At 38.5% G+C, this 27,987-nt stretch overlaps 1 protein-coding gene across 2 annotated transcripts; it reads left to right on the top strand.

Moving 5' to 3' along the window:
- Positions 1-3,770: 3,770 nt before the first annotated feature.
- On the top strand, positions 3,771-27,987 carry si:ch211-57n23.4 (immunoglobulin superfamily DCC subclass member 3). Of its 2 annotated transcripts, none has more exons than XM_047604381.1 (14): positions 3,771-4,120; positions 8,307-8,612; positions 9,999-10,143; positions 10,658-10,788; positions 11,383-11,520; positions 13,744-13,902; positions 19,041-19,206; positions 19,956-20,206; positions 20,374-20,538; positions 20,972-21,160; positions 22,082-22,195; positions 22,506-22,629; positions 23,026-23,137; positions 24,346-27,987. In XM_047604381.1, exons 1-14 carry the CDS (start codon positions 4,072-4,074, stop codon positions 24,418-24,420), a joined length of 2,124 nt encoding a protein of 707 aa, XP_047460337.1. In that variant the 5' UTR covers positions 3,771-4,071; the 3' UTR covers positions 24,421-27,987. The 2 variants fall into 2 exon arrangements, with proteins under 2 accessions (XP_047460337.1, XP_047460336.1); XM_047604380.1 differs by having other exon boundaries at positions 3,773-4,120; positions 24,343-27,987.

Below are 27,987 nucleotides of genomic sequence, written 5' to 3'. Positions count from 1 at the left end.
TCTCTCTCTGAGCCTCAGGACCGATAACTAAACCTCAGTTTTGTTCTGGTTGAGCTATAAGAAGTTCTCTCCCATCCATGTCTTAATATGTAAAATACAATTAAAAAGGATATCAATCAGTCCTGGGTCATCAGGAGACACGACGATGTATAGCTGTGTATCATCAGCATAGCTGTGAAAACTTATTGCGTGTCTCCTGATGACTTCACCAAGTGGCAACATTGGTAGGCAAGTGTTGGACCTAAGATTAAGTCAGTTTGTATTTCTCAGAAGAGGAGTGTTCATCTATAGAAACCTAAAATTGTCTGCCAGTGAGGTAGGATTTAAACCAGTTAAAAATAGTACATGAGAGGCCAATCATGTTGTGCAGTCTGCTTAAAAGAATATTGTGGTCTCTTGTGTCAAATGCTGTATGATCCAGTAGAACCAGAACAGAGAGTTTCCCCTTGTCTATGTTCATTCGAATATCATTTAAAAAAACATGATTGAAAAGTTTCGTACAAACTGTGGGTTTTCATAAAATCATTCAACTAGTTAAAAACCACTTTCTCTAAAATTTTACTTAAAAATGGCACATTGGATACTGGTCTGTAATTGTTCAGCACTGCAGTGTCTAAATTCTTCTTCTTCAGAAGAGGCCTAACCAAGGCTGCACTTGGGAAAACTCATGTCTGAAGAGAATCATTTAAAATATTCAAAACATCCTCGGTGTTCACGTGAGCTCTCTCCCGGCTCTCTCCCGGCTTCCTCCCACCTCCAAAGAAGGTGTGTGTGTGTGTGAGTGCGAATGCCTGTATGTGTCAGTGTTAGCCCTATGATAGACTGGTGACTTCTCCAGGGTGTACCCCGCCTCTCACCCGATGCCAGCTGGCATAGGCTCCAGTAACCCCCACGACCCTTGAGCGGTATGGAAGATGAGATGAGATGAAAACATCCTCCGGATTTAAAAAATGGTGAAGGAATCGGATCTAAAAGGTAGGTTGCTGGTTTTGAGAACTGAGCGATAACTTCCTTCAGCACCTTAGCATTAACCAGGACAAAACTATCCAGTGTTTTCTCACATAGAAACATAGGTTCAGCTATAATAAAATGAGATTGAGATCGACTAAATGCTGCCCTAATAGGTTTTATTTTACTGCTTAAGTGAGCTGCTCATTCCTCACATTTGGACTCTGTTGACATCCTGCCAGACATGATAAAAACTGATTTGATTAGTCAGTTAATGGTGGAGAAAAGTGTTCTGGGTTTTCAATGATGTTTTAAAAGTGTGCTCGTCTTGTGTCCTTTATCGCCTTGTTGTAGTTTACACAGCTATTAATACTACAGACCACCCTTTCACTGCTGAATTGGTTCATACTGTGTAAATTTCAGTGCTGATGCAATGAAATTTCGTTCAGTATATACTTCAATGAGGATAAAGTGAATGGTAATTGCTTTAATAATACAAGGCATTTTCAACTTTACTCTCTTTCAACACATCACTTCATATTGACAAATACAATCAACCATTTGTGTGACTGTAGAATCCAGGAATGTAGAACACAAACTACAATTTCAGCATTCACAAAGGTTTTAGAATGTGCAAAGTGGCTGGTTGGCATGAAGATAATCTGTACAATAGTAAATATAAAAGAGACAAGCAATCACAAGAAAATGAGAGACTTGCTTGACAAATACTACCCAAACAGTGACAATGCACAATCTGATGATGAATGGAAAAAAAAAAAACAGAGTTCTTAAGATGTGAGGTGATGAGCTGGTGAAACACGGGTGTGCCAGTATTGGTTTTTGGGGAGTTTGTGGTTGCCCTAAATTCCTCTAAGACACTCACACACATTGTATAGCGACGCTTAAAAATATTTTCACCCCTCATTATGTTCTACATTTCTGCACAAAAATGATTCAAAACATCAGCAGATTTTCACATGATTTCAGAAAGAGAACCAAGAACTGAAACTGAAATTTTATGCTTTTGTCTTTGTTTATTCAAAAAAATTAAATCATATACACTTGTGCTGCTATAACAGCAACTAAATCTCTCCAGTAACTTCTCATCACTTGTCTACAGCAGCCGCCTCTGTTCTGAGATGTTGCTGGGTTTCCTCACATGAGCTGCTTGCTTCTCCTTCCACAGCAATCCATTTCTATTGGATTGAGGTCAGGACTTTGACTTGGCCAATATTAATTTTGTTCTTCTTCAGTGGTTCTTTTGCAGAACATACAGTATTCTATTCTTCAGGCTGTTTTTCTGCACATACACAAGATCATTGTTCACACTGTAAACACACTGGTATTACCATGTTATCAGCAAGCGAGCACGTAGCAGTAACACTATGATAATTATAAAGCATCAGTCCTATATTAAAAGGCATAAGTAAGTTTATAAATGTAGTAAAAGATTTATTCTTCACTCAAAAGCATGTCTATATCCTATTCTGTCATAATGTAGCCGTGATGTAGGTTGTAAAAGGGTCTATTGATTACGCATGAAAGAGGGTGTGCCAAAAGCGGCAGGCAGATCTTTAATTTGATATATAAAACTATCACCATCTAAAGTAATCATTTACTTTTGTATCAGACTGTAGAGGTTGAGTGCTATTTGACTGTGGGTATTTTCTCTGGAAGTCTTCAAGAAATTTTGTTTCACATCAAGTGTAAAGTTGCAATAAATATTTCTGTGTATCTCTCTGGGTTGTGTTTTGTCTTGTTTTTCTGATGAGAAGATAACTTAGTTAAATCACCTTTATAAATGCTTTGCAAGGCATAAATAATCCTCACTTTAGATTAGAAGAAGTGTGAAAACACCATTTTGAACACGTTATAGAGATAAATATGAATTAAGAGAAATTTATAAGTACATTTATAAACTGCTTATTAATATCCATTGCTTAGTTTGACTCATGCTTTCTAAATGATAAATGAATCTTTGCCAATTCTTTACTTATGCTTCATAGTGTGCATTTTTCATAAAGTGCTACCAATGACGCTTATAATGGAGAAGACATTGAAATTCTATTCTAAATTTTACAGGGAACGAAGAAGAGAAGAGAAGAGAAACTTGGACAACCATCGTCTTTTGTGTGAATTCTCATCAGTGCTCTGCAGCATTTTGCTTTAGCTGAAAACCAGGGAAAGGCGTCACTTGTACGTGATACAATCACTTGAAAAACAGTTTCTTGTGGTTTCCTAGAAAATAAACTCTCCTTCAGTGTATTATAATGACTTGTATGTTTCATCTTGGTAGATTTAGGCCATTCTGTAGGCCAACTGCTGTTTTGTCCTTCAAAACCTAATCCCATCCCAGCTTTTTCTGTTACTACAAAATCATTTATCCACACTGCTGCTTATTTGCATCCTGACAACAACACCTGAACGAATGGAAATAAAACAAAAGGAAATGTCATTTTCATGGAATTCCATGACTTCAGAAATTAATAACTGGATATCTGTATCATACCTGAAATGTTATTTCTGGTGGTATGGCACTGATGTGACCTTCTGTAAATAACCTTATAGCAATGGACAGTATTTAATAGTAGAATATATTTTTTTGTCTCATAACAGCTGCTTGAAAAGCAACTTTTGGTCACAGCTGGCCACTGCCTGACCGCATCAGTGGGGTGGGGCTCAGTGACCGTCCAGAAGCTCTCGGTTTAAATGAATATCAATCATGCCTCCCAGGCTGTGTTTCCGCCCTTGTGATAGGCTCATAGGAGACCAACCTGTCAGTGGCTGATGAAAACCCCTATTTCAGCTCCCATTCACTGACAACAATGAAGCTGACTAACTAATGAAATTTGTCCAGGCTAAGGTATCCTCCTCGCACTTCTCTCGGAGTCATTTAGGACATGGCCTTGGACATGGCCAAACACTGGACAACAGGACCATAGCAATGCTTTAAAAAACAATGTAGCATGTAGATTGCTGTGACACCAAAGAAGACATAAATAGTGGGACATAGAATAAGCTGCCTTTCCATTCCATTTGGATTACTTTCTAACATTTTTGATTTGGGGGTTCTGAGGATAAAGAGTCTGAACGCTGAGGAGCCTGGAGGGAAGAAGACCAAAAATGAAACAAGCAATCTATTACACCTGTCTCACAGCTTTGTACTTTTTGTGTAAGTATATTAACCTTGTCAATGATATATTGTAAGTCAATTTTAACACATATGATTTTATCGTTGTGCATTGGAAAAAATGCTTTTTGGTCTGTTGTCATTACCAACCAACAGTGGATGATCAATATGGCTCAGCCCAGATGAAGTTCTTGTAAATTTTACAATAACCAGAGAGAGAACAAACAGGGTGGATTTGATAAATTGTTGTATACTGTTCTTTCCTTTGCTTTCAACCACATATTGTAGTTTTTGTGAAAGGAGGCAATCTTCAATAAACTGATGTTGAATTGTATGCAATGTAGTTACTTTTAGCCCTGAGAATACTTTGCATTGAATGGATAGCATTTTTATGTGTTTGTGTGTATAAGAGGGGGAAAATTATTTTACGTCTTTACGTAAAAGGGCAAACGCAAATGTTTTATTTGTGTAAAAACAGAGCAGGTTCCTAAGAGAAGGGGAGCAGTGCAGATGGTGGGGTTAGAGTCACTGACCTCTGATCCCTGATCGAGTGTGTGTGTGTGTATGTGTGTGTGTGTGTGTGTGTGTGTGTCTGGGTCAGGAGAGCAGTCTGTCAGGAGGGGTGGCGCAATAACACAATGCACCACCTCCACCTCCCCCAAAGTCCTCTGTTTCGATTGACCTGACCCTAACACCCACATCTCCATAACACTGCCCCTAGTCTGTGGTCATATTAGGACCTCATGAGATGTATGTCTAGAAGAGAATCCACCTACAGCTGCCCATGACTTTCTCCTCCAAAATCAACTCCCTGTTAGCCCACCTCACTCACTCTACTCACAAAGGCTCCACAGTGCATTAGGCCATCAGAGAGTTTAAACCATGTAAAGGCTCAATGTTACTTTTATTAATGTATTCATTATTGTTTATTTACCCATTGCTAGCTGGACAAAATCCTCGAATGCTGGCTCCCGTTTGGTATATTTTTCAATGAAAACCACAAACCTCCTTACACATATGAAGGCCCTAGAGTACCCCCAAAGGCCCCCATTCTGTCTATTCAGTGACAGGTTTGCTACTTTGAACTGGACTAGATAGCACATGTACATCTCTGGCTGAGTAAAGAGATAATTATTTAGGGCAGTTCCAGTATAAAACTGAATTGAATAAAATGTTATTGTTAAAACTGTTTCTTCTCCTGACAATATTAATAATGAAAGGTCAGTAGCAAGGGAAAATAAGCACATGTTGTTGCTTTTAATATGCCCTATTTAATTAAATTATCAAGCATTTGCTCTAATCATGTGACACCAACCCAAGTCTACAAACAAGAATTAGTCAGATATAGATCTCAGTTTCACTCTGTTTATCATTCCTAACAGACATCCATGCATCCCTCCAATACTGCATTTCAAACCATAGGGATGATAAAGAATTTGTATGGTGATTAGGACTCTGTGCTCTTTGTCTGTCCCCTTATTTATGGTGGGTGGTCAGAGATCTGTGAAGTTCAGGGGCAGCAGCTTCGCTAAACAATGGTTTATTTGGGAGAATAGTTCAGACTCTACTCAAGTGCACCCACCCCCACCCTCATCTACATATCCATCATGCTCACCTCTGACTCCCTGATGACCTCTGGAGAGCTTGAGGTCAAAATCAGTGGGTGCGAGTGTGGGGGTTCCTGGACGACCCCCTCCGTTAAAAAAAATCTCATTATAGACCTGTCCAATCTCTAATTCTATGCACTTAATCACACTTAATGCAGCTTCAGCTTGTTGGAACTTGTCTAGAGTACAATTAACTGTTCCAGTCCAGTTAGTACAAAACTAAAGTGGGTTACAGCTAATTTGGTTGACATGTACAATCTAATACAATACTTACTTGGCCTTCAATTAATCCCATGATTATGAGAATAATGCCACTCAGTTGACTGTGGTTTCCTGAGCCTGGTCTGATGTGGTGTTGGATGAGATTTTATTGTACTGACAGGAACACATAGATGAATTAGGGTTTACTTGATCATAGGCTTAACATAAACTGGAGGTGACTGGTGCTCCGTAGGTAGAGTAGGTTGTTCACGTATTATGATGGTTAACGGTTCAATCCCCAGCAAATGGACCAAACGCCAAAGTGTCCTTGAGCAAGGCACCGAACCCTAAGTTGCGCACAGTCTCTGGAAACTACTGGATGTGGAAATTACTCCAGACCTTTTATCTACTCTGTTGATTAACAAATATTGAAATATCCCACACCTGCCCATCACAAAGCATTGAAGTCAATTGTCCAGCTACTTCTAAGAAAAAATTTCAGATGTCTTGATAAATAGCCCAATAAGTAATGTCTTAACAAAAGTACTGTATATATTTTATGCTGACAGTAATGTTAAACATATTAGCAACCAACAAGTCTTCAACAATTAACCAAATAATACTCAAAATGGCAGAAGCCAGTCCAAAGTCAAGTTCAAGTTGTGCAGTGCTGTGTGTGGAATGTAAGCCTTGGTGGAGGCTGAACAACAAAAGCTCTTGTATGTTTAGCTGAATCGAAAGAAGCCTCCATAGTGATGTTGATAAGGCATCGTGCTAGTTCAAGGACAACAGGGAACATTTAATTCTTCACAGCTGGGGAGGAAAGCTCCTACTGCAAGAGTTCAAGGTTATTTGCATGCAAGGACATTAACACCACAAAAGATTGGTAGAAAATGGAAAAGACTGGGTGTGTCACCAAGGTCACAGAAGAGAGGAGACAAGGGTGAGGAAGAGAGCTCTGGTGGCATGGGAAAGTCACCTCTGGTCTCTGGGAAGCGGCAGACAGGGTGCAGGGTGGGGCAGATGCATAAGAAGGGGCAGATGGTATACTTGTGTGCATTGTGGCTGATAGGAGTTTTTGCAGCGGTTATGGGGGGGTTGGGTGCAAATAAACATAGTCAATTTACTATTCTCACTATTGGCCCCTGTTTCATAGGAGAATTTTCAACTTGACCTAAGCAATCCTTGCCAGTGTTCTCCTCCAAAAGCTTAGCCATTGTTATTGCCCTCTCTGGCTTGATGGCCAACTGCCATTCAGCTTCCACAGTAGCCCAACTTCAGTAAAACTGTTCCAAGATACAAAAATATATACATCAGCTGAGAGTTATTTGGTACCAGTGGATGGGATGTTTGTTGGTTTGAGATGAAAAATGAATTTGCTTTATTAAACCGTAATTCCTCTGTAGTTCAATGCCTCTATTCATGATACAACTCAAACAATGGGTCTTCCTTGATTGGATTATTTTGATTAGGTTATTTCTGGACTGAAGATTTACCACAGAACTTTAGCCACTTTTAACAACTTTAGACAGGAACGTAGTGAAAAGTAACACAGCACTTAATGCTCATATTGTTATACACGCAAATAGACAAAACACAAGGAAACTAAGAAAATGTCTAGATCAATTTGATTTGACAATACAAATGCTGTAGCTACTTGGAACACAGGCAACAACAGAATTGCATATGTAATTAGATAATTTGATTTGACAAAGCTAATAAAAAAGCAAAAAGCCTACAAAAATAACAAAACAAAAATGTTTATTCAACACTTCATGTCACAACACGTCCCAGCCAATTTCAGGAAACTTGGACCTTTCTTGCAGCACATTTATGTATCTGCTGGTGTTGTGAATATTTGCAGTGCATGTGTTGCAGAACCATTCAAGATGTTTGCTTATATTGGTTTTGTTTTGTCAAATTGCATGTGTTTTCTTGATTTGCAGTAGTTCTCTCAGCCACAAGCCATAAGAAAAACTACAACTTAAACAACCTTCAAAATACACAATTTCCAATCCCAATGATCTTTTTCAGTTATTGTTCTTATTTTTTTTCTTTTTCAGCTATTATTCTTGTACTCATCTTGCTTGAAAGTTTTCCAATTTCTATTTGTAGGTGCTGTTTGTCTGTTATATTGTCTCTGTGCCTGCTTCATAGTTTTTCTCTTAATAGAATGAATTAAATGTAAATAGGAGCACTAAGCAATCCAAAAAAAGAAAGTCTCTGTAGGTGCTACAGTAAAGCAGCGCCGAGACACTGAGTGAAGCAACCATGTGTAATGGTATATATAATGGGATTGTACTGTATAAATCAGAATTTATTTGGCCCTTTTACCTTAATAAGAAATTATAACTTCAAGACAGCACATAAGTCCAGTCAATTTCTTTCTAATAACCATCCTTATTTCTTTTTGTCTGCAGTTGGCTGTGGGGCCTCAGAATTGTCTTTTTTGCTGGAGCCCAGTGATGTGATTGCGGTGAGGGAGCGTCCACTCATGCTGGACTGCCGGGTGCAGGGCGAAGAGCCGATCATTGTAACGTGGCGTAAAAATGGACTGCCTTTACCCACCACATCACGTGTCCGAGTCCTGGAAAATGGCACGCTGCTAATTCAGAGCTTCCAGAAACGCAGAGAGGGGGCCGATGCAGATATGGGAGAGTATGACTGTGCTGCTCAAAATCGCTATGGCATGTTGCTCAGCCGCAAGGCAAAAGTCCATTTGGCATGTAAGTAATACATGGAGCAACATTGCTCAGCAATGCAATTGCCATCTCTATATTGTTTGTGCTACATCATTGTAGCGTATGTACATTGGAACGGTATAAATGATACATGGGGACAAGAAGAAAAAATGTCACTGCATATGTTTCCCAGGAGAACTAGTTTGTTCCAGTTAAGATGAGTTGAGTGAGATCCATGAGTACAATAACAAAGATCTCTTTCCTAGTTAGGTTTGGATTTGGAACATTAGCACACCCCCTTTTCACATTACTTCTTATTGTGGAAAAGAATGGGAGATATAAACAATTATCACAAGAACCAAATTGCCATGTTCTTTCATTGGCTAGTGCAGATATGGTTTTAGGTCTTATGATACATTTACATCATTATATACTGTCAAGACGTTTGAAATACAGAGGTCATGGGTCCCCATCCTATAGATTTTGCATTAATTAATTATTTATTTTTGCCAAAAGGTCCTCATAGTTATGGTACCACTTTAGTGAAAGAGGTGCTAGACAGTTTTGCCTGATAAAATTAAGTGCAGAAAGCAGATTAGGTAATTTGTCATTTTGGTTGAATGTCAACTTTCACAATAAGCTATAAATAGTTTCATTTAACATAATCTGTTATTATCAAAATAACATTGAAATAATGTAATAGCTATGACCTTTCACATCACATTTATGTTTAACAAGTCAACATATGGAAAAATGGCAGTTATGATTTTTTCACAGTTTCATGAATTTCAGTGTCTTGCTGAGTAGGGGGGCTTTGAGTCACCCAGGAGAATGATGGCCTTTGTGTTGTGGTTTCATTTAAATGCAGTGAGCAACCATGGATCTTTCATCTGTAGACCCCCATGCTATAAAGCTACTGTTTGTCACTAACTGTTTATGACCATCAAGTTTAACTCTAAAGTACTACAGACACAAGTCTGGATGTCTACATGTAAATGAATGTATGTGGAGAATTGTTAGGGCCATTTTCTGCCACATCTCATTTATGCAGTGGTAACCCATAACATGGTGAGGATGTATGTTGACCAGTGCATAGTCCACACAATATCCAAGCAATTGAATAACAAATTTTAGACATATACATGTTCAAAACAAATTTAACAAAACATTTCTCATTGACAAACAAATGACACTCTTCCAATTTGCTGTACTTGCTTTTCCCGGGGAACCCTTTTAGTTTGTATGTTCTCGGTAGTTCTTTGTCAAAACATAGAGTGCAAGTACAACAGAGCAGGGAAAGGACAAGCTGGAAAGTAGTGGCTTGATTTCCAGATTAATTTAAGTTGTTGAGCATTTTTTTGTTCAAAATAACGTTAATATTAATGAGAATTTTCCTCCTTAAAAGCCTTGTCTTTCTGTGGTTTGCTCCAGCACTCCCTAAGTTCCACACCCATCCAGTGTCCATGTCTGTGTATGAGGGAGGTGTTGCTCGCTTCCAGTGTCAGATCAACGGAGTACCTGAGGCCAAAATCACCTGGGAGAGAGACAGAGTACTGCTCAACAACACTGACAGCAGGTAACACTATACACTCATACACTGCAATGTAGTGTTTTGCCCTGGACAGTATGAACGGTATATGTACAGGGGGCTGATTCAACTGCTATTTCTAAAATATTTTAAATATTTATTATATATATAATATATATATATATATATATATATATATATATATATATAAATATTATATATATATATATATTATATTTATTTTTGGAAGTCAAATCCAAAAACACGAAAACATCCATACATTTAAAAAAAAAAAACACTCTTGTCTCTACATTTAGTTCACTTCAAAATCATACAGATTTGGTCAAATGGTTAAATGAAATTCAATTAAAGGAAAAAATGTTCAAAATTTGGGCTCAAGTCTTTTTGTATTTTGAAGTATAAAGGACATTTCTGAACTTGTGCTGTACTCACATTAAGTTAAAGAATGCAAATGCCTTATCATGGCCATATTAATAGTTCTGTTATAATGGTAAGAACTTTCAGTGCCTCACTTGCCCTTTGACTGTCACTCTCTATTTAGGTACACACTCTTACCAATGGGAATCCTCCAGGTGACAGGGGTAAGGCATGCAGATGCAGGCGTTTTCCGTTGTGTTGCTACAAACATTGCCAACACTCGCTACAGTCACGACGCCACACTTAATGTCACTGGTAAGTGGACAGTTGTGTAGCACACAGCATACAAATGGAAATACTTTTGGAGTAAACTGTTGACATAATTCTGTCTCATCTTATTTCATTTTTATTTGAGTAAAATAATAATAATAATATAATATAATACAGGATGTGTAAAAAATATAAAATGGGAAAATGTTGGAAACATTGTGTATTTGGCATGGAAATAAGGCAGGTTGCCTTTCATAGCACGAGGAACTTTTGTTTCATATTGTTGGAGGCCACAGACGTTGGGTCTATGGTCTTGCTCTTAAGTTGCCTCCTTAAGATTGGTTAATATCATAGACTCTAAATGGGTTTACTTTTTCTAGCTATGGCAACCAGCCCCACAAAACATGGTTGTTTAAATGTGAAAAATAAAATCCAATCTTTAACAAAAAGTAGCCAGCTTTTGCTTTGATGACAGTTTTATGAAGCAAATATAAGTATACATTTAGTAAAAAATAGCAAGAAAACAGTCACAGTATTTGTTTACATTTATACTGGTGTAGCAGTTTGTGGTATGCACACACATGTATAGTCTATGTGCTAGTCATCTCACCCACTTTTTATGTTCTATTGCCCTTCCAGGTGGAGCTCCCCGAACTTACAAGGAGCCAGTTATCCTTTCAGGACCCCAAAATCTAACCATCACTGTCCATGAGACTGCTATCTTAGAGTGCATCGCCACAGGAAACCCAAAGCCTATCGTTTCCTGGAGCAGGCTAGGTAACTTCATGTGGCAACACGAGGGATAATTTACTCAGTTATGTCTCAAAACTCTTATCTCTTTTGTATCCTGCCGACAACGCCAAGTTTGTGGCAACACGAGGGATAATTTACTCAGTTATGTCTCAAAACTCTTTTCTCTTTTGTATACAACCGACAACGCCACCTTGGGTTAGGGCCCAAGGACCCGTATTAAAGGTCAATTACCAACGATTACAAAAGGACACAGGTTCGTTCAATCAGGGAGAATAGGAGACGGAGTTCAATTATCACATACAAAAACTTTATTTTTGGCACTCTAAAATAAACAAGGCATGGGACAAAATGAAAATAATAAAAAAACGGAGCCAACTGAGAAAAAGGATACGAGCTGGGGCTTACCGGCTGGAGGAGGAACCAACATGGGGAGTGACGTCCACAATAAAAATGAAAAGGGGGGCACCCCACTCACACAACCAAAAAAACGTGAGGAGCGCACAAAATAAGCAGGGACCACCACCACACACACACACAGGGGACCAACACCACCCGGGGAAGAACCACCACCACCGTCCACCTCCAGTTCTAGGGAAAATAAAGCACAGTCAACAGGGCTCACAATTAAAGGAAAACAAACAATATCCCACAATATAAACGAATTAAAGAATAATCAATTAATACACTAAGGAATAATACAATTAGATTAATCAAAAATCAAATTAACAAAAAGATTAAAAAGTCTCTGGCCAGAGATATCTACTCAACAGTAATCGTAACTAATCCATTTCTGACAAGTAACTGAGGGCTGAAATTAAGAAGTTTTCCCCCCAAATAGAACGTAAATAATTACAATAAACTCCCAAAATGACACCTTACTCAAGCAAAGCAAACCACTTAACCAAAAAAATAAATAACCACAATAAACTTTACTATTAATCAGAAGAAGAAACAAAATATAAATAAATAAACAAAATTACACCACACCTTGAGAATTACATTTAAAACGCACACACACGCAAGCACTCACACACACACGCAATCCAAACTAGGGGCTGGGGGTCCGGACTGGGCTCGTAATGTCCAGCACAAGCGGTAGCCACACACCCACGAACGCGCACCGCCACACGTGCAATAGCAGCAGAAAACCCGGGCCAGCAGCGCGAAGCAGGCCGACCCAAAACGGCCGTCAAGAACCCAAAGTCAGGAGCAGCGAAATAACAGGAGCAGCGAAATAACAGGAACAACGAAGTAGCAGTAGCAAGGTAGCAGTAGCGAAGTGGCGAGGCAGCCGTGGCTAATCAGCCGGGATTATTCAGTACCAGTCTTACTCTGCTTGGCGTCCAAACTACCGGCCTTTTATCCGGTCGGTTTCGGTCTCTACCAAAAAGGGAGAGGGGTGAAGAGGGTCGACGTAGCGGCGAGGGACAGCCACCACAACACCAACAACCAGCACTGTTAGAGGGAGAGGAGTGGAGAAAGGAGGAGGCTCAACACCTGGCCAAGACAATTAGCAGCAGCAGCACACCGCAACTCACCTAAACGCAAGTGATAGCGACCCCAGTGCCCTGCCAGGACCGCGTCAAGGATGCCGGATCTATCGGAAAGGTTATGTTTGAATTAACTGACACTAACAAGTGTGCACTTTTACCGGCATGCTGATGCGTGCCTACCTGTCCGATGCGGTGAGCAGCGGGGACAACCTGGAAGTGGGCGGGCCGACGAGGCAGGAAGCGAGAGGACGGGGGGAGAAACCTCTCCTACTTTTATCCTCTCTGTGTGACTAATGATTGGCCAGAGAGGGCAGGGTGAACCAGAAGTATTCAAGACAGTGGTGCCTCATACCACTACATTCAGATCATTCTAAGATCCTGTTCAAACCTAACATGTGTCCTGGGTTAGCTAAGCCACAAGTGAAAATGTTTGTTCACATATGCCATTAAAATGTGTTTCCACATCCGCTCACTATGACGACCTGTGATCATTAACTCGATTCCATTGCATCACACAATACAGCAAAGCTCCCCTACCATATTAAATATGAGTTCACCGTTGAGGAAATACCATATCTCATGGTATATGTCATGTGTTCATGGTACATAAACATGAATACCATTTGCAAACTACATGAATGCGACAAGAGTTGTTAAAATGCTTAGTCTAATTAATAGACAATGTGGATTCGAATTTTTCTGGTTGCTCATCATCAAAAGCACAAACATTTCTTTCTTTCTTTGTGTCTATCAGATGGCCGCTCCATTGGGGTGGAGGGCATCCAGGTTCTGGGGACAGGGAATCTCATGATCTCAGATGTTTCCCTGCAGCACTCTGGTGTGTATGTGTGTGCTGCCAATCGACCCGGCACCAGAATGAGGCGCACTGCACTTGGGCGCTTGGTGGTTCAAGGTGAGCCCAAACAGATACTAATTTTGGGTGTTTTTCTAGGAAAGGATTTAATTCTCTGCTGGTCTGGTAGAGCTCAGGCCATCAACACCAACCAACACCAAATACACTCCTGTGTTATCATATCTATATATATCAGATTGTTAAGGCATCTTGGATGGTTAAAGGCTTGTGCCTATGCATCCAGTTTGCCTTGTGGCTGACTCTTTGATCAGATCTATCAATAATTATATTCTATCTATTCTACTATATACTGACATCCATCACTCTTTGACAGTGACTGGTGTTACCTCTGGTGTAGGGTAGGGGGAAGGGACTAATTTTTAATATATTCATTGATTTATTGATCCATTGTTCTCCTTTGAGACTTGAGAAAAGACAAAGAGCTTAAGGTTTCGGCTGTCTGATAACACAATTTTTTTTTTTAATTTTTAAAAAACCCAATTTCCTTACATTCAATTCTAACACATTTTTACATTTAGCAATCTTTGCTCTTTTTTTGCTTTAACTTTTCTTTTAGTCTGGTCATCTATTGCAAAACTACTACAGCTTAAGTTCCCATCCATAAATATGGTGTCATGGCTGTGGGGCTGATGCTTGAGTTGTCAGATAATGAAACTTTCTCGTTTCCCAATTTTATATACAGTAAATGTTCATAGTAAAGGTACAAGCCCTCTGGTACCTGGATGAATGTCTTTACTATGTTCCCTATTGTGGGTCACCACGCCATCACATTATTAAGTACTTCATCTGTAGATTTCACATGTTCCCATCCGGACTGTTAGTAAGGATGAATATTTTAATTATGTGCCTGTAGTCAAGTACAATATAGTTAGAGAGAGAGAGAAATAATGGTGTTTGTGACTGTTGAGTTGGAGTCTGAGATTTCACACAGTCTGTCCACAGTCACAATGGCAACGATGTAACAATGAAGGGACAAAGGCGATAACATATAGGCCAAAAAGGGGAGGGGAAACCGGCCATTCAATGCATGGTGCAGGTGGAGGCGAGCTCAGTCAAAGGGAAGGGGGTTGAAGAATGACCTGCAACCTCTGACCTTTGACCTTGACAGGAGGATTACCAGAATATGTCTGAAACTGGCTGACTGGCTGAGGGAGGGAGTCAGAACAGGCAGACAGAGAGGTGAAAGAAGGTGTGGCCCCAGGGTTAATTTAGTCGCACTGGGAGATGCACGGTATCCCCAGCAAAGGGGTAAGGGCAAATTGGATGTCACAAATGAGACACAAAGCCTGGTCAGCCATTTTGCAAACTGCATTAAATACACTTTACATATATACAAACATTTCCCTGTATACGCTTATCAGCAACAGCAATATCAAATGAATTGTTAACAAAAAAGTGTTAATGTACCTGTATCTCATTTTCTGCTAGGTTTTGGGTTGTTTTATATTGACTATCTCTACTGACTGTATAGTACCAGTAGTTAGCAGGATTGTGTGTACACAATTACTTTGTTGTGTTGTCTATGTCCAGTTAGTTACCAAGTATGTATGGGGGAAAAGTTAACTGATCCTCCTTAAGATCTGTTAGGGAGTCAGCTGGAAAGAGTTGCAGTTCTTTGAAGATCATCTTGAGTGCCATATCTAAAGAATGGCCCAAATCGGTTGCTCCTTAATTCCCCTTAATTCTTACATTATTATGACAAAGTTGGGACATATGAATATATTGACTGATATAGACCCAAAGGCGATGGTGGCAAGGAAAAACTCCCTTTTAACAACAAGTAATCTTGATCAGAACCCAGCTCATATGGAGGGACCCATCTGTCTAAGGCCAGCCAGGTAGAAACAGAGAAGAGAGAGCAGGTGAAATGAGATAACCATACATCTGACTAAAGCAAACATATATAATGGTGATGATACAGACACAAGATATAGCTGATGATGTTACATGATATCATCACTTTCTTCTTTTTCTTTTTAAGGGCAGTTTTGACTCCGATCAGCCAAATTTTGTTTCTGTCTGTCCAACAGAAGAAAGAAAACAAAATATTGTTGTTTTACACATCATCCTCAAGGTCATAGATGGATTGCTGTGAGGCGTTGAGGTCAATAATTCAATTCAGTTCAAATCAATTTTATTTATATAGCGCCAATAACAATACAAATTGTCTCAAGGCGCTTATCAAAAATGGCCTGAAACCTCCAGAGCAAGCCTGAGGGCAACGGTGGCAAGGAAAAACTCTCTTTTAACAGGAAGAAACCTTGAGCCATCTGCCGAAGGCCAGCCGGGTAGAAACAGAGAAGATAGAGAGAAAGAAGAAGAAGAACAGGGGAAACAGATAAGCAAGCTTCTGTCATAGATACATCTATTGAGCTGGAGGAAACATGTAGAATCTAATAATATAACACATAGATGATGGGGATATAAGAGGATTCATGGGCAGATTTGTGAATTGTTCATCTAGGTAGGAGTGGACAACTGGAGGAGGCAATGACGACTGGGGCAAATGTAGTTTATGGAGCTCCACAGGTCTGATACACAGCACTCCAGACCATGAAGACTGGGATGGTTGATGAGGCCACAGCAGCAAATATAGCTTAGAACTCCACAGGTCAGATATTCAGCACTCCAGACCAGAGGCCCTCACAAGAAGATGGAGGGAGAGGGGAGAGAGTGAGACACAGTGGTTAGTAATAGAAAATAAATTATAAGAGAATAGAGGCCCCAGAAGAGAGAGTAGAGGACATGTGCTCAGTGTATCGTCCCCCTGCAGCCAAGGCCTATAGCAGCATAATTAAGGGATGGTTAAGCCAGCCCTAACTATAAGCTTTGTCAAAAAGGAAAATCTTAAGCCTGACCTTAAACGTAGAGACTGTGTCTGCCTCCCGAACCCAAACTGGGAGCTGGTTCCATAGGAGAGGAGCCTGATAGCTGAAAGCTCTACCTCCCATTCTACTTTTAGAAACTCTAGGAACCACAAGCAGGCCTGCACTCTAAGATCATAGTGATCTGTTGGGACAGTATGGTTCCATGACGTCTTTCATATATGATGATCTCTGTTACTAATTCCTGTCAGTGCTCTTGCTGCATTTTTCAAATATAACAGATGAATCTCTGACATGTTTAAGGCCAAATACAATGACTTCTGTTTTTTTAGTTTAAAAGTAGAAAATTACAGGTCATCCAAGTCTTTATGTCTTTAAGGCATGTTTGGAGTTTAACCATGAAGTCATTACTGCTGATGGAATACATGACTCAACAGAGCTGTGACTCTTTGTCAGCCTGGCTACAATTGCTGAAAAGAAATCTGGGGTTGTTCTTGTTTTCTTCTATTAATGAAGAATAATATGCTGTTCTACTCTTACGTAGTGTACGGAGTTTTTTCTTATAAGTTAAACTATCTTTCCAGACTATGTGAGTTTAGGAATGCTATTAACAAAATAATCTATTTGTGATGCAGTTAGATTGTGGTTGCTGACATCCACATCACTGACATAAGGCACTGAGGTAAATACTGAAGGTATTAATTCCTTATATCTAGTTACAGCATCACCAGTTAAGTGTCTACTACGGAATGTCTTTCCAATTTCAGTGTAATCTCTTGTACTAAATTCAAATGTTAAAGAAAATGATCAAAAAAAAAAATGATGGTTATGAGAATATACTGTCAGACCTTCAGTTTCTATGCCGTAAGTTAGTACAAGATCTAAGGTGTGATTGAAACAGTGAGTTGAACCATTTACATTCTGAGAAAAGTCAATTGAGTCTAATAATGACACAAATGAAGAGTTAAGACTGTCAGTGCTAACGTCAACATGGATGTTAAAGTCACCTACTATAATGACTTTATCTGTTCTAAGCAACTAAATCACATAGAAACTCAGAGAATTCAGCTAAAAATTCTGTGTATAAAAATTCCAGTCTGGATGAGCAACACTAAGAGTAAGGCTTTCAAACGAATTAAAGCTTTGCTTAGGTCTAGGATTAATACATAAATCAGAGTGGAAGATTGCTGCCACTCCTCCTCATCGCCCTGTGCTTTGAGGAATGTGATAGTTACTATGACTGGGTGGCGTGGACTCATTTAAACTGACATATTCATCATCCTGCAGCCATGTTTCAGTCAAACTAAATAGATCAATCTGATGATCAGTTATTAAATCAGTCACTAAAAGAGATTTAGATGAGAGACATCTGACATTCAAAAAACCACATTTAATTTTCTTATTGTCCTGTTGTACTAGTGAATTTGTGTAAATTTGTGTAAGGTTCCTGTGAATGAGATAAAAGAAAATAAATCAATAATAGACTGAATCTGGATCTATGGGGTTTAAGGAGTGGAAACACATATGTTCACATGTTCATTGTGGCTCTGATATTGCATCGGCTGTCAACCTTGTATCTGGCTAGGACCAGCTGGATTTGTGAGTATGTGTTTGTATGTATGTTGTATGTTGCCTCAGTATCCTCAGGGAAATAAAAATACACACCACATACAATCAAAATAGAAAAACTATTTTTAATGAATGTAATACTGTATTGTTTAATGATTAATAAAGTAGTAATAAAGTCAATTATTTTCAAATTAACGGTTCTGTAAATGTGTTGGTATATTTTTAGATGCCAAGTCAGGAAGTATCTTGCATAGCATCAAGACCTCCTTTTTTGCTGTAGCAGTTTGCATTAAATTCTGACTTTTGGGTTCCTTTAATGTTTCATAAGTCTTGTTTTCATGACCCTTCAGACTCATTGTAAATTACCATGAGACATAAGTCCAATGTCACTGTCACTGATAATGTTCATTGTGTTGAGTGTAGTTAAAACTATAAAAATATGACCCACGATGTAAATAAAAATTATTTTAAGGCAGTCTCACAGCAAGTTCTTGTTCAGCCAAGAATCTGTGGTTTGAATTATTGTTATGATCCCTCTGAAAAATAATTTTGGTAACTGGTCATATATTAAATTACTTGTGATCATGTCTCTGCACAGTACTCTGTGTTTAACCACCAACAAGCGCTTTTACACCACAGTGATTCAGTTCTGCAGTGATGCAGTTCTGTATCATGTGCATGCTATGGACCAATGTCTATGATGTGCATCTTATTGATGCACATGTTTTAGAGAGCAAATTACCTTTGGTACTTTGTCTCATTTCCCTTTCTGTTCTCCCTCAGCTCCTCCTGAGTTCCTTCAATGGCCACAGTCTGTGTCCAGACCAGCAGGGGGCAGTGCTGTATTCACTTGTGTGGCTCAGGGTGTCCCCGAGCCTCACCTCATCTGGCTGAAGAATGGCAAGGTCCTGATGCCTGGACATAACATCAAGTTAACCAATAACAACAGGTACGTGATGTCAGTGATGTGCTGTGTTGTGATGTTTAAAATTTCAGTTAATCATTTAGCGTTGAATTTAGTCTCTCCAACATGGTAAATAAAAATGTTCAAAATATGTAAAATGTTATAGTGATAAAGTAAAATGTTATATATGTTCCTGTAGAGTTGATGTAGGGATGTCTTGATCACTGGTGTATAATCTGTCATATTATACAATTTCAACCAGCTCCCATTTCACTAGTGTCACTGCTGTGTGATTATGAATGGTGACATCTTTACATTTAAACTGTGCAATTACACTACCTTATTTAACATACATAGTATACTGTAAAAATAGCTGTTTGAATTATATTATTTGTATAACTGTATGCTGCATGTTTCAGATATGTTCTACTCTTATTGTAACATTTAATGCTGAGATGTGCAGTTAAGGTTAGTAGGACATATGATGTGGTTGAAAGATTTCTGAGTAACCAACTCATTTCTTTAGACAGAACTGTGTATCTGCAGTATTGTCTGTGTTAATAAATGCATCCATAAATCTATCACTGGTCATTGTACATGATTATAGTAGTAACAATGGCATTTAAAGACATATAGTGTAGGAGCCGTAGGGCTGGGTTAACCTGCTTGAAGGCAGGAAGACAATGCATGTCTTTGTTCATCTAACTTTGTGACGGCTATATTGAACACTACAGTGAAATGGGTAGCCTTTGAGCAGCTGTGAACTAACGCCACTGTGTGTGTTGTTTGTGCAGTACTCTGGCTCTGACCCGCATAGGCTTTGACGACGAGGCTATCTACCAGTGCATTGCTGAGAACAGTGCTGGCACTAACCAGGCAAGTGCTCGTTTGGCTGTGGCCCAGGCTAAAGACCTGCCTACTGCCCCTCAAGGACTCACTGCCACAGTGATGTCCACCAGCACCTTGCAGATCACATGGAGTGAGCCAACCGCCAACATCACCGACAGTATCATCGGATATGTCCTGCACATACGTAAAATAGGAGGTGGGTGTCAATACACACAGATAATTGTTGTGAGGACCTGGTCTAAATCCCAGACTGGTCTTTACAAAAATATCTGGACACATCACACACACGATGAGTATGGGGCTACAGTAGAAAAAAGGCTTTTTAGTTTAATTCAACTAAATTTGTGTATGTTGATGATTTAGAGCCTGACAACCTAGAGCTACAGGAAGCCATAAGTAAGGGCACCTTTCAGCATGATGTGACCAACCTGGAACCAGCAACAACCTACTCCCTCTACCTGAAGGCCTACTCCCCGCTAGGAGCCAGTCAGCAGTCCCGAACTGTGGTTGCCACAACACTAGGGGGTGGTAAGAGCACACAACACTCATGAAATCAATAGGGGACCACAATCTGTCTCCAGGTTAATTTTTATTCATATTTAATATGAAAGTAAAATTTATTGATCATTGTCCAAATCAAGAAGAGAAAGGCAACAGTGACCGTATTTGTAACAATTTAAGAAAGACCCAAGACAACTCTAAGTCTGGCTCAAGATTCACTTTACCACTAAATTTAATTTCAGAAAGTTCTTATTTAGTTAAAGGAGTTCATTAATGAAATCACTTGTCAGTTTTCTTCAATAATTTTGCTGTTGTTTGCTTTACCGTGCGTAACCACAGAACCACAATCATTTTTCCATTATCTCCTTGAGGAACTATGCTGTTGCTTTCTTTCTCTAATTTGTAAGCGTTATTTGTCATCACGCTTCTTTTTTTCTTTGTTTGTTTCTGCTCCGCCCAGTACCAACCCCACCCACATACTTGACAAAAGTCTTGAACTCCAGCGCTGTACAGGTCCTCTGGGAGCTTCCCAGTAAAGCTGGTAAAGCTGAGGGCTTTAAGCTCTCCTACCGAAGGGTGCCCCATTCAACTTATCATGGGCCAGTTCAGTTGTCCTGTCACATCAATGCTCACATCATCTCTAATCTGGGTAAGTATTTGTATTGTTCTACATGCTCTTGGTACAATAACACACACCTGTATTTTTATTATAAATTTTTATCATCATCAGAAAGAGAAATGTTTGGGACATTTTAACTTTCTCACAGCTCTTCAAAGACTTGGTTTCAGGGTTGAGGCTATAATTATGTATAGGTAACTGTAAGGATTGGCTTCAAGCATACTGTGATAACCCACAAGGGGTAAGGGAATGTATCATGTGAATGTCCTCACAAAGATAACCATAGTGCCTCTCTGTATATTTGTGTTTGTTAGTAGATCTCTCTTTGTTGCATTTGCATACAGTGGATAAGTACATAACTGAAACCCTCTTTTCCCTTTCACATTTATCAAGATGAACTATGGGATGCAAATTTATTGTTAGTCAGCTAGCATTTGTGTTCCCATCAGAAAATGATTTGTTGATTTCCTGTAATAGTCGTTTGGCCCACTAGGTGGCGTTAATGAGATGGTAGTACTATTACAGATTACAGAGAGTCACATACACACATACAAACGCAGAGTCCTTAGACAGCAGGTCAGCCGAATGTGTAACAATGCAAAAGCAACTGATGATGATGATAAAAAAAAAAGAAAATAAAAAAGCATTAAAAAGAAATATAATTTGATAGTGAAAAGGAAAATGGAAAATTACATTGTCAGCCTTACCTACCTTAACCATGCTTTACAAGTGCATGTCATATGGATAGAAACTGTAGATAATGAGTGCATTATGGTAATAATTCCATAAATCTAGTTTTCTTGTTCCCCTTGTCTTAGCCTCGCTGATACAATAAGTCAGAATAGTCTACAAGTCTTGCAAAGAACAAACTTTCTGAGTGGGCGTTCACTGGTGTTATGATACAAAACACATTAAAAACACCTACTAACAGTGTGGAACCCTCTGTTTCAGATCAAGGTGCAGTGTACGAAATCAAACTGGTGGCCTACAATGGAAATGGCGACAGTGACTGCTCGAAGAGACTAGTGTCACTTGCTGGGGAAGGCATGAGCGACCAAGCCACTGGTGAGTGGGAGCTTGATCAGCCTGTACAGCTGTGTACGCAATAACTTCTATGCTGAATAATTTGAAAATGAAACTAATCTAATTAGAATGAATATGTATATATTTTTAAATATAACCAGCAAATCTCCAAACAAAGGACCACCAGACAGTAATTGTTATTGACATCATTTATATGGAATGTCTGATCTTTTTGTTAAACTGAATTAACAAATACTAAAACCAATACTTGAAAAAATTATAGTATGTCATATCTGAGTTTTTCTCCATAGAGTTTTTTTCCTGGAAGTTTTTATGTCCGTATTTTTCTCAGGAGAAGACAGTCTGTGCAAGTGCAGAAATGGAGAGGTGTCACTGGGCAGCATCGTGATTGGCATTCATATTGGCACTGCCTGCATCATCTTCTGCATTCTCTTCTTGTGTGGATACCGTCGCAGGTATGAGCCAGTTTACATGTTACCTTTTTGATATCTATGCAAAAAAAAAGCTATAAATTACAACACTGTATTGTATCACTTTTTAAATGATCCAAAAGGCATTTCAAGAAAGGCAACTGGACTTGCAGAAGTTTCTTGAAGACATTTCACCACTCATCTGAGTAGCTCATCCGAGAAGTTTCTCAGATGAGTGGCAAAACGTCTTCAAGAAATTTCTACAAGTCCAGTCGCCTTTCTTCAAACGCCTTTTGGATTACCATGACCTAGATGACTGAGAACCTTCACAGACAATTAATAAATGACAATCTTATGAATTGTGTATCATGTTTACTGCTGTATAGATGGACCAAGCTACTTTGGGAATTGTTGATCTAAAGTTAAACGGTATGTTTGCAGCCTGTTTTGCAGTAAAGAGAGACAGGACAGCTGGTATGTACAGAGGATCACCACAGGACACAATGACAACCCTAAAGATGGCAGCCACCCCAGAGTGGAGGCAGCCTCTCAGGTAGTCACAGTTTGTTGGAAATTATTGTGCTATTTCCTTCTTAAAGTTCAACATATGAAAATGTGTCTTAGTGTAAGCACATGAAACAAAGCATTCTGTTAAAAATCAAAAAAAAAAAAAAAAAAAAACAAGTGCAAAAAGTTAATGAATGTTAAAGTAAAGGTTCTGTAGAACTTTAATGTGTTAAGTCTGCTGAAGATCCCAAAAGATCAAGTAGAATTTCCCTCCAGTGGAAATCAGTCTTATTCATACTGGGGTAAATAATGAATCTGGATAAATTCATGAAACTAATTTGCATGTTTAAAGTAGTAATGGGCAAACACAAAAAGGCAGCAGCTTTAGATCCCAGTGGTGAATGCCTTTTTTCTTTTTAATGGATCTCGACTAGCTGTGATATTTAAAACTAGAAGTCTTTATTGGAGATTTCACATTCTGATTTATGTGTTGTGTTTAACTAGGTCTGTCAATAGATTCAAATATTTAACATAGATTCATTGATCATATGGTTTCCACTGTTAATGTACCTTTTTTAAGTTTTTAATGCACACATCACATGGGAGCTAAGAGCTCTGCTCTCAGCTGTCTGCTTAATTTGTTGGTTACTCAGTTCACATTGATAGCCTTGACTTGAGACAGCTAGGTATCTCAGAATGCATTTTGTAGGTCTCATCAAGTACACAGCTGCTCCAAAATACCTAATGATTGTATTGCCATCCCGAGTCATACTTGCTAAATCTGAACTACTAAGCAGACAAGTTTGTACTTTATGAACAAATCTGTTCATATACATCCTGTGAGCTTTCTGGAGCGCTACTAACTGATTGACTGATTACCAAAGAATGGTGTGGTCCATGGTCATATTAATATTAAAAAATTAATGACACAACTTTGACAGCCCTACTTTTGCTAGGTTAGACAAACATCCATTCCCATAAAAAACAATGACAATGACAATTTGTTTGGTTTTGTAGTGTAAAAACTTGATTCTTCAAAAATATGATTTTCCAACATCTTGAAAAAACTATAAAGGATGGCCAAAACAACGAAAACAGTTGAAAGAAGTTCAATTCTTAGAAGTTCAATTATTGTTAAGAATGATAGTAGTTGTCAAGTAAGTAAAACCATTGGTCATGTAGTGCTCATAAACAATTTCATTCTACTAATGTATCACTTGTCCCTCTTCTCTCTTGTGTTTCTCCTGTTAGCAGGTAATCTGTCCAGCGCAGTGCCAGGTTATCATTGAGCAACATTCATCAAGTTTGCCTGGCACGGAGACACTCTAGACTAGGGTGGTCCTTTGCCACCCAAAGTCCATCCTAAGCCCTACCTCAAACCAAAGCTCAAAGCCTATATTGCCTGTGAAAATGCACAGGTATGCAGAAAAAAACTTCAAAAACATTGTGACCTGTCCTGTCCACATCTGTTACATAACCAAAATGTTCTATCCATCAGATCTACTCTAGTAAATTACCATGTAAGAATGTGCACTATGGTTTTAAAACACTGAAGCCAAACATTCTTACATGAAACACTGCATTTGATCTGTTGAGATAGAACTTATGATTTTGCCTTCAGTTACATAGCTGCCTTTGCAAACACCTTATGAAGGTGAAAATGATTGTGAAATGATCTCTTTACAGGCTATTTAAAGGGACCACCTAAACAGAATATAGAATTATTTAATCTGCTTCCTTTTACCAAAAAGTTGTTCATATTCAAGGAAAGCTACTTCTGTCTCACAAGAATTCCTGGGCCACACCTGAGACCAATGCGAGCTTGATGATGATTTTTCGTCTACCCTACCTCAACCAGAGAACCCTTTTCCCTCAATAATTGCTTATTTGATGAGTCCCAGTCACAGTTTCCATGCCAGGTGACAACCAGTTCAGTCCAGAGAGTGCTCAACATGAATAATACTATGGAGAGCATACTTAGGAGCAGTGGAGTGTCAGTATTACTGCCACAAGCCTGCACCTTCCTGTACCAGAAATTGGCATTAACCTTAACAAACTCAAATTCAAACCAGAACATCTTTTCTTTCCATCAACATGGCCAGTTTTAGTGGAATGCTGTGACAACAGAAGATAAAAAGGATGCCATGTAGTGTTGCTTCTCTGTTACTGCACTACTGTACAGTTATCCATGGCTTTCAAATATCCACATGTCCATCTCCAAAGACATTTGTGCAGAGGATGTTGGTTCTCAGAAATATGGCCGTCGAAGAATTCATTGTGAAACTTTTATGCCAAGCACTCCATTTTCTAGTCCATCAAAGAAGGCAGGATGGTTGTTGGATCTGCACAAACCGCATGGAATACTTAAGCTAAGCCAAAAATGATTAAAGCCATGATGCCATGTTTATTCTCCAGATGCCAAAAAGGTTAGCCTTGGACCTCAGTGACATTGCATTGGTGGCTAAAGAACATTTAAGCTGAGACTTGCCAGAAATGCATGCACAAAGTTCATGTTTCACCACGTCTGCCTATCCTGAAAATGTTTTTGTGAAAACCAAGGTGAGTGATACCCAAAGATGTAAACATTTGTTGTTGATGCTCCTTTCAAAGTTACAATGATACACTTACTTTCAGTTTTGTTCAGTTCCTGGATGAAAGGGGTTAGCTATGTGTAAAATGCTTTAACTAAACCCAAGCCAAAATAATTTTGAGTTGTCAAGAATATCTTTAATGTCTTTTGATTTGGAAAACATCCTGAGTGTATCCCAGGTGTATTCCATTAGTATGAAACTCTTATTTTGTTGATTCTAGCAGCTCTCTTGAAAACAACTTTTAAAGAGTGACCAAATAAAGATGACAGATATTTTGATAGAAGTTTTATGTCAATATTATAAATAATACTTACTTTATTTTTCCTTGAATTGGGTGATTTTTTTGCCAAATGCCTAACTACCTTAAAGAAATATGTAACCAAATAATATTTTTAACACACATAGTCCTTACATTGATACTTTCCCTTAACCATAGCACATACGTGAATTTGAGCAGAAAAAAATGTTGGAAAATACAGTACGTGTGTATTTGGTGAACATTGAGAGCAGATGTGACTATTAAAGTTTCATTTTAGATTGTATCACAGACAGTCACCAAGAGGCAGAAAACGTCTGCATGACTTTGATGATATACTAGGAAAAAAACTATATTGATATGCCTCAAACTTTAACACCGATAAGCCATAACAATCCACTGATGAGTCACAACTGTTTTGTAGGCACAAGGGAGACCTACACAATATCTGAAAGGTGGTCATAACGTTATGTCTGATCTGTGTTTAGTCCTCAATGTTCACCTTAGCTTCTATGAGAGTTTCTTCAAAGCAGAACAGTATGACAACACTGACTTATCTCCCCCTTTCCTCTGTTAGGCACCAACGTGATACCAAAAAGTGAATTTTATATGGAAGACCTCATAAGTCTTTGTTTTTGTAGTGTTAAGTCCGTAGTGGTTAAACTATTTTAAGGAATGAAAAATTGTTGATTCTGTTTGTAATGCTTCATTCCTCTACCTGTGTTCAGTCCATTGTTCTTCATATTGTGGCCAGGAAATGTTTCCATATTGAATGTTAATACATATTATTTTCATTATTATTAATATTACTGTTACTATTAGATTTGACAACATTGATTATGGTATGTTCAACAGTTTTCCTTGTTTGATTTTGGAATGATGCGAAAATATTTATTAGGATTACTTTGGTCTTTGAGCTAGTGATGTGAGTTTTACAGTTTAAAGCTGAAAACATTTTAAAAACAAACTCACATTCTGACCCGAAGTTCCAGCTGGTAGAAGAAAAAGAACTGCAAAAAGAGAAAAAAAAGTAGGAAAGTAGAAAACAGATGCTAATACCAATGAGAAACAATGCTTTAATGATTCTAAGTGCTTCACTTCTCATTGGTGTATTGTAGCCAATTGCAAACCTAAAGCTTTAACCTATTGTGAGATCCCAGTCTTTGGCCAAAATGAAAGGTTTTTAAGTAATGGACTGAATGTTGATAAGCTGCAGCTGGATACAGAGACAAAGCTATAACGTTGACATGTTTTTGCCATTTTTTTTCTTTTCTTTTTTTTTTTTTTGTTAATCTTAAGATTTACTATTATTATTGCAAATTATCTTGGGAGTAATTAAATCCTTTGCAGCTACAGTCTTATTTGCCCTGGTATGACCAATATTCTATGGTAGGTATTTATCAAATAGATATTTCTGTTTTACTGACATAATGCAAAAATGCTTGTACGTCTGTTATGCTACATCTTTGTATTTTATCATGTAAATACAACTTGTGATCACATGTTCTGCAATATCTTAACAGACCTGTTTTAAAACTTTCAAAACTACCCTGGAAACAGTTCAAATGTACTTCCTACATTTGTTTGTTCTGCCAAAATGTCTAAATATCACAAGGGTATTTGGGGATTTGTTTAAACTGAACCTTTCATATTATTTATTTATTTAGACATTTTGTAAGTCTTAGTGTTGTGGAGGCACAACACTGCCACTTTGGCAGAGAAACACTATCAAAATCTCATTGAATTACATTTATTCACCTTTTTGGTTTCTATTCTGGTAATAAATTGCATATGAATATCTGAACAAACATATAGTGGGTTGAATTTTACTTTTTAAAATAGAGTGAATGCTAATAGAATCGGATGATTTTATAAAAGTGAAAGCAGCATTTTCAGATTTCTGATTTCTACCAAATAACCTGGTCTCTGTGTGACTGCTGACTGTTCTATCTTAACTGTCTGTACTCTGACTTTTCTCATTCTCTTGTATTCCACCACGCCTAAAACCAAATAAAGAGCATTTGAGGTGTTGAACCAGAAATTCAGAGA

The sequence above is a fragment of the Mugil cephalus genome, chromosome 14 (assembly GCF_022458985.1).
Source record: "Mugil cephalus isolate CIBA_MC_2020 chromosome 14, CIBA_Mcephalus_1.1, whole genome shotgun sequence".
NCBI classification, from domain to species: Eukaryota; Metazoa; Chordata; class Actinopteri; order Mugiliformes; family Mugilidae; genus Mugil; species Mugil cephalus.
The sequence above is the reverse complement of the archived record's forward strand: the minus strand, read 5'-3'. Positions and strand labels throughout refer to the sequence as shown.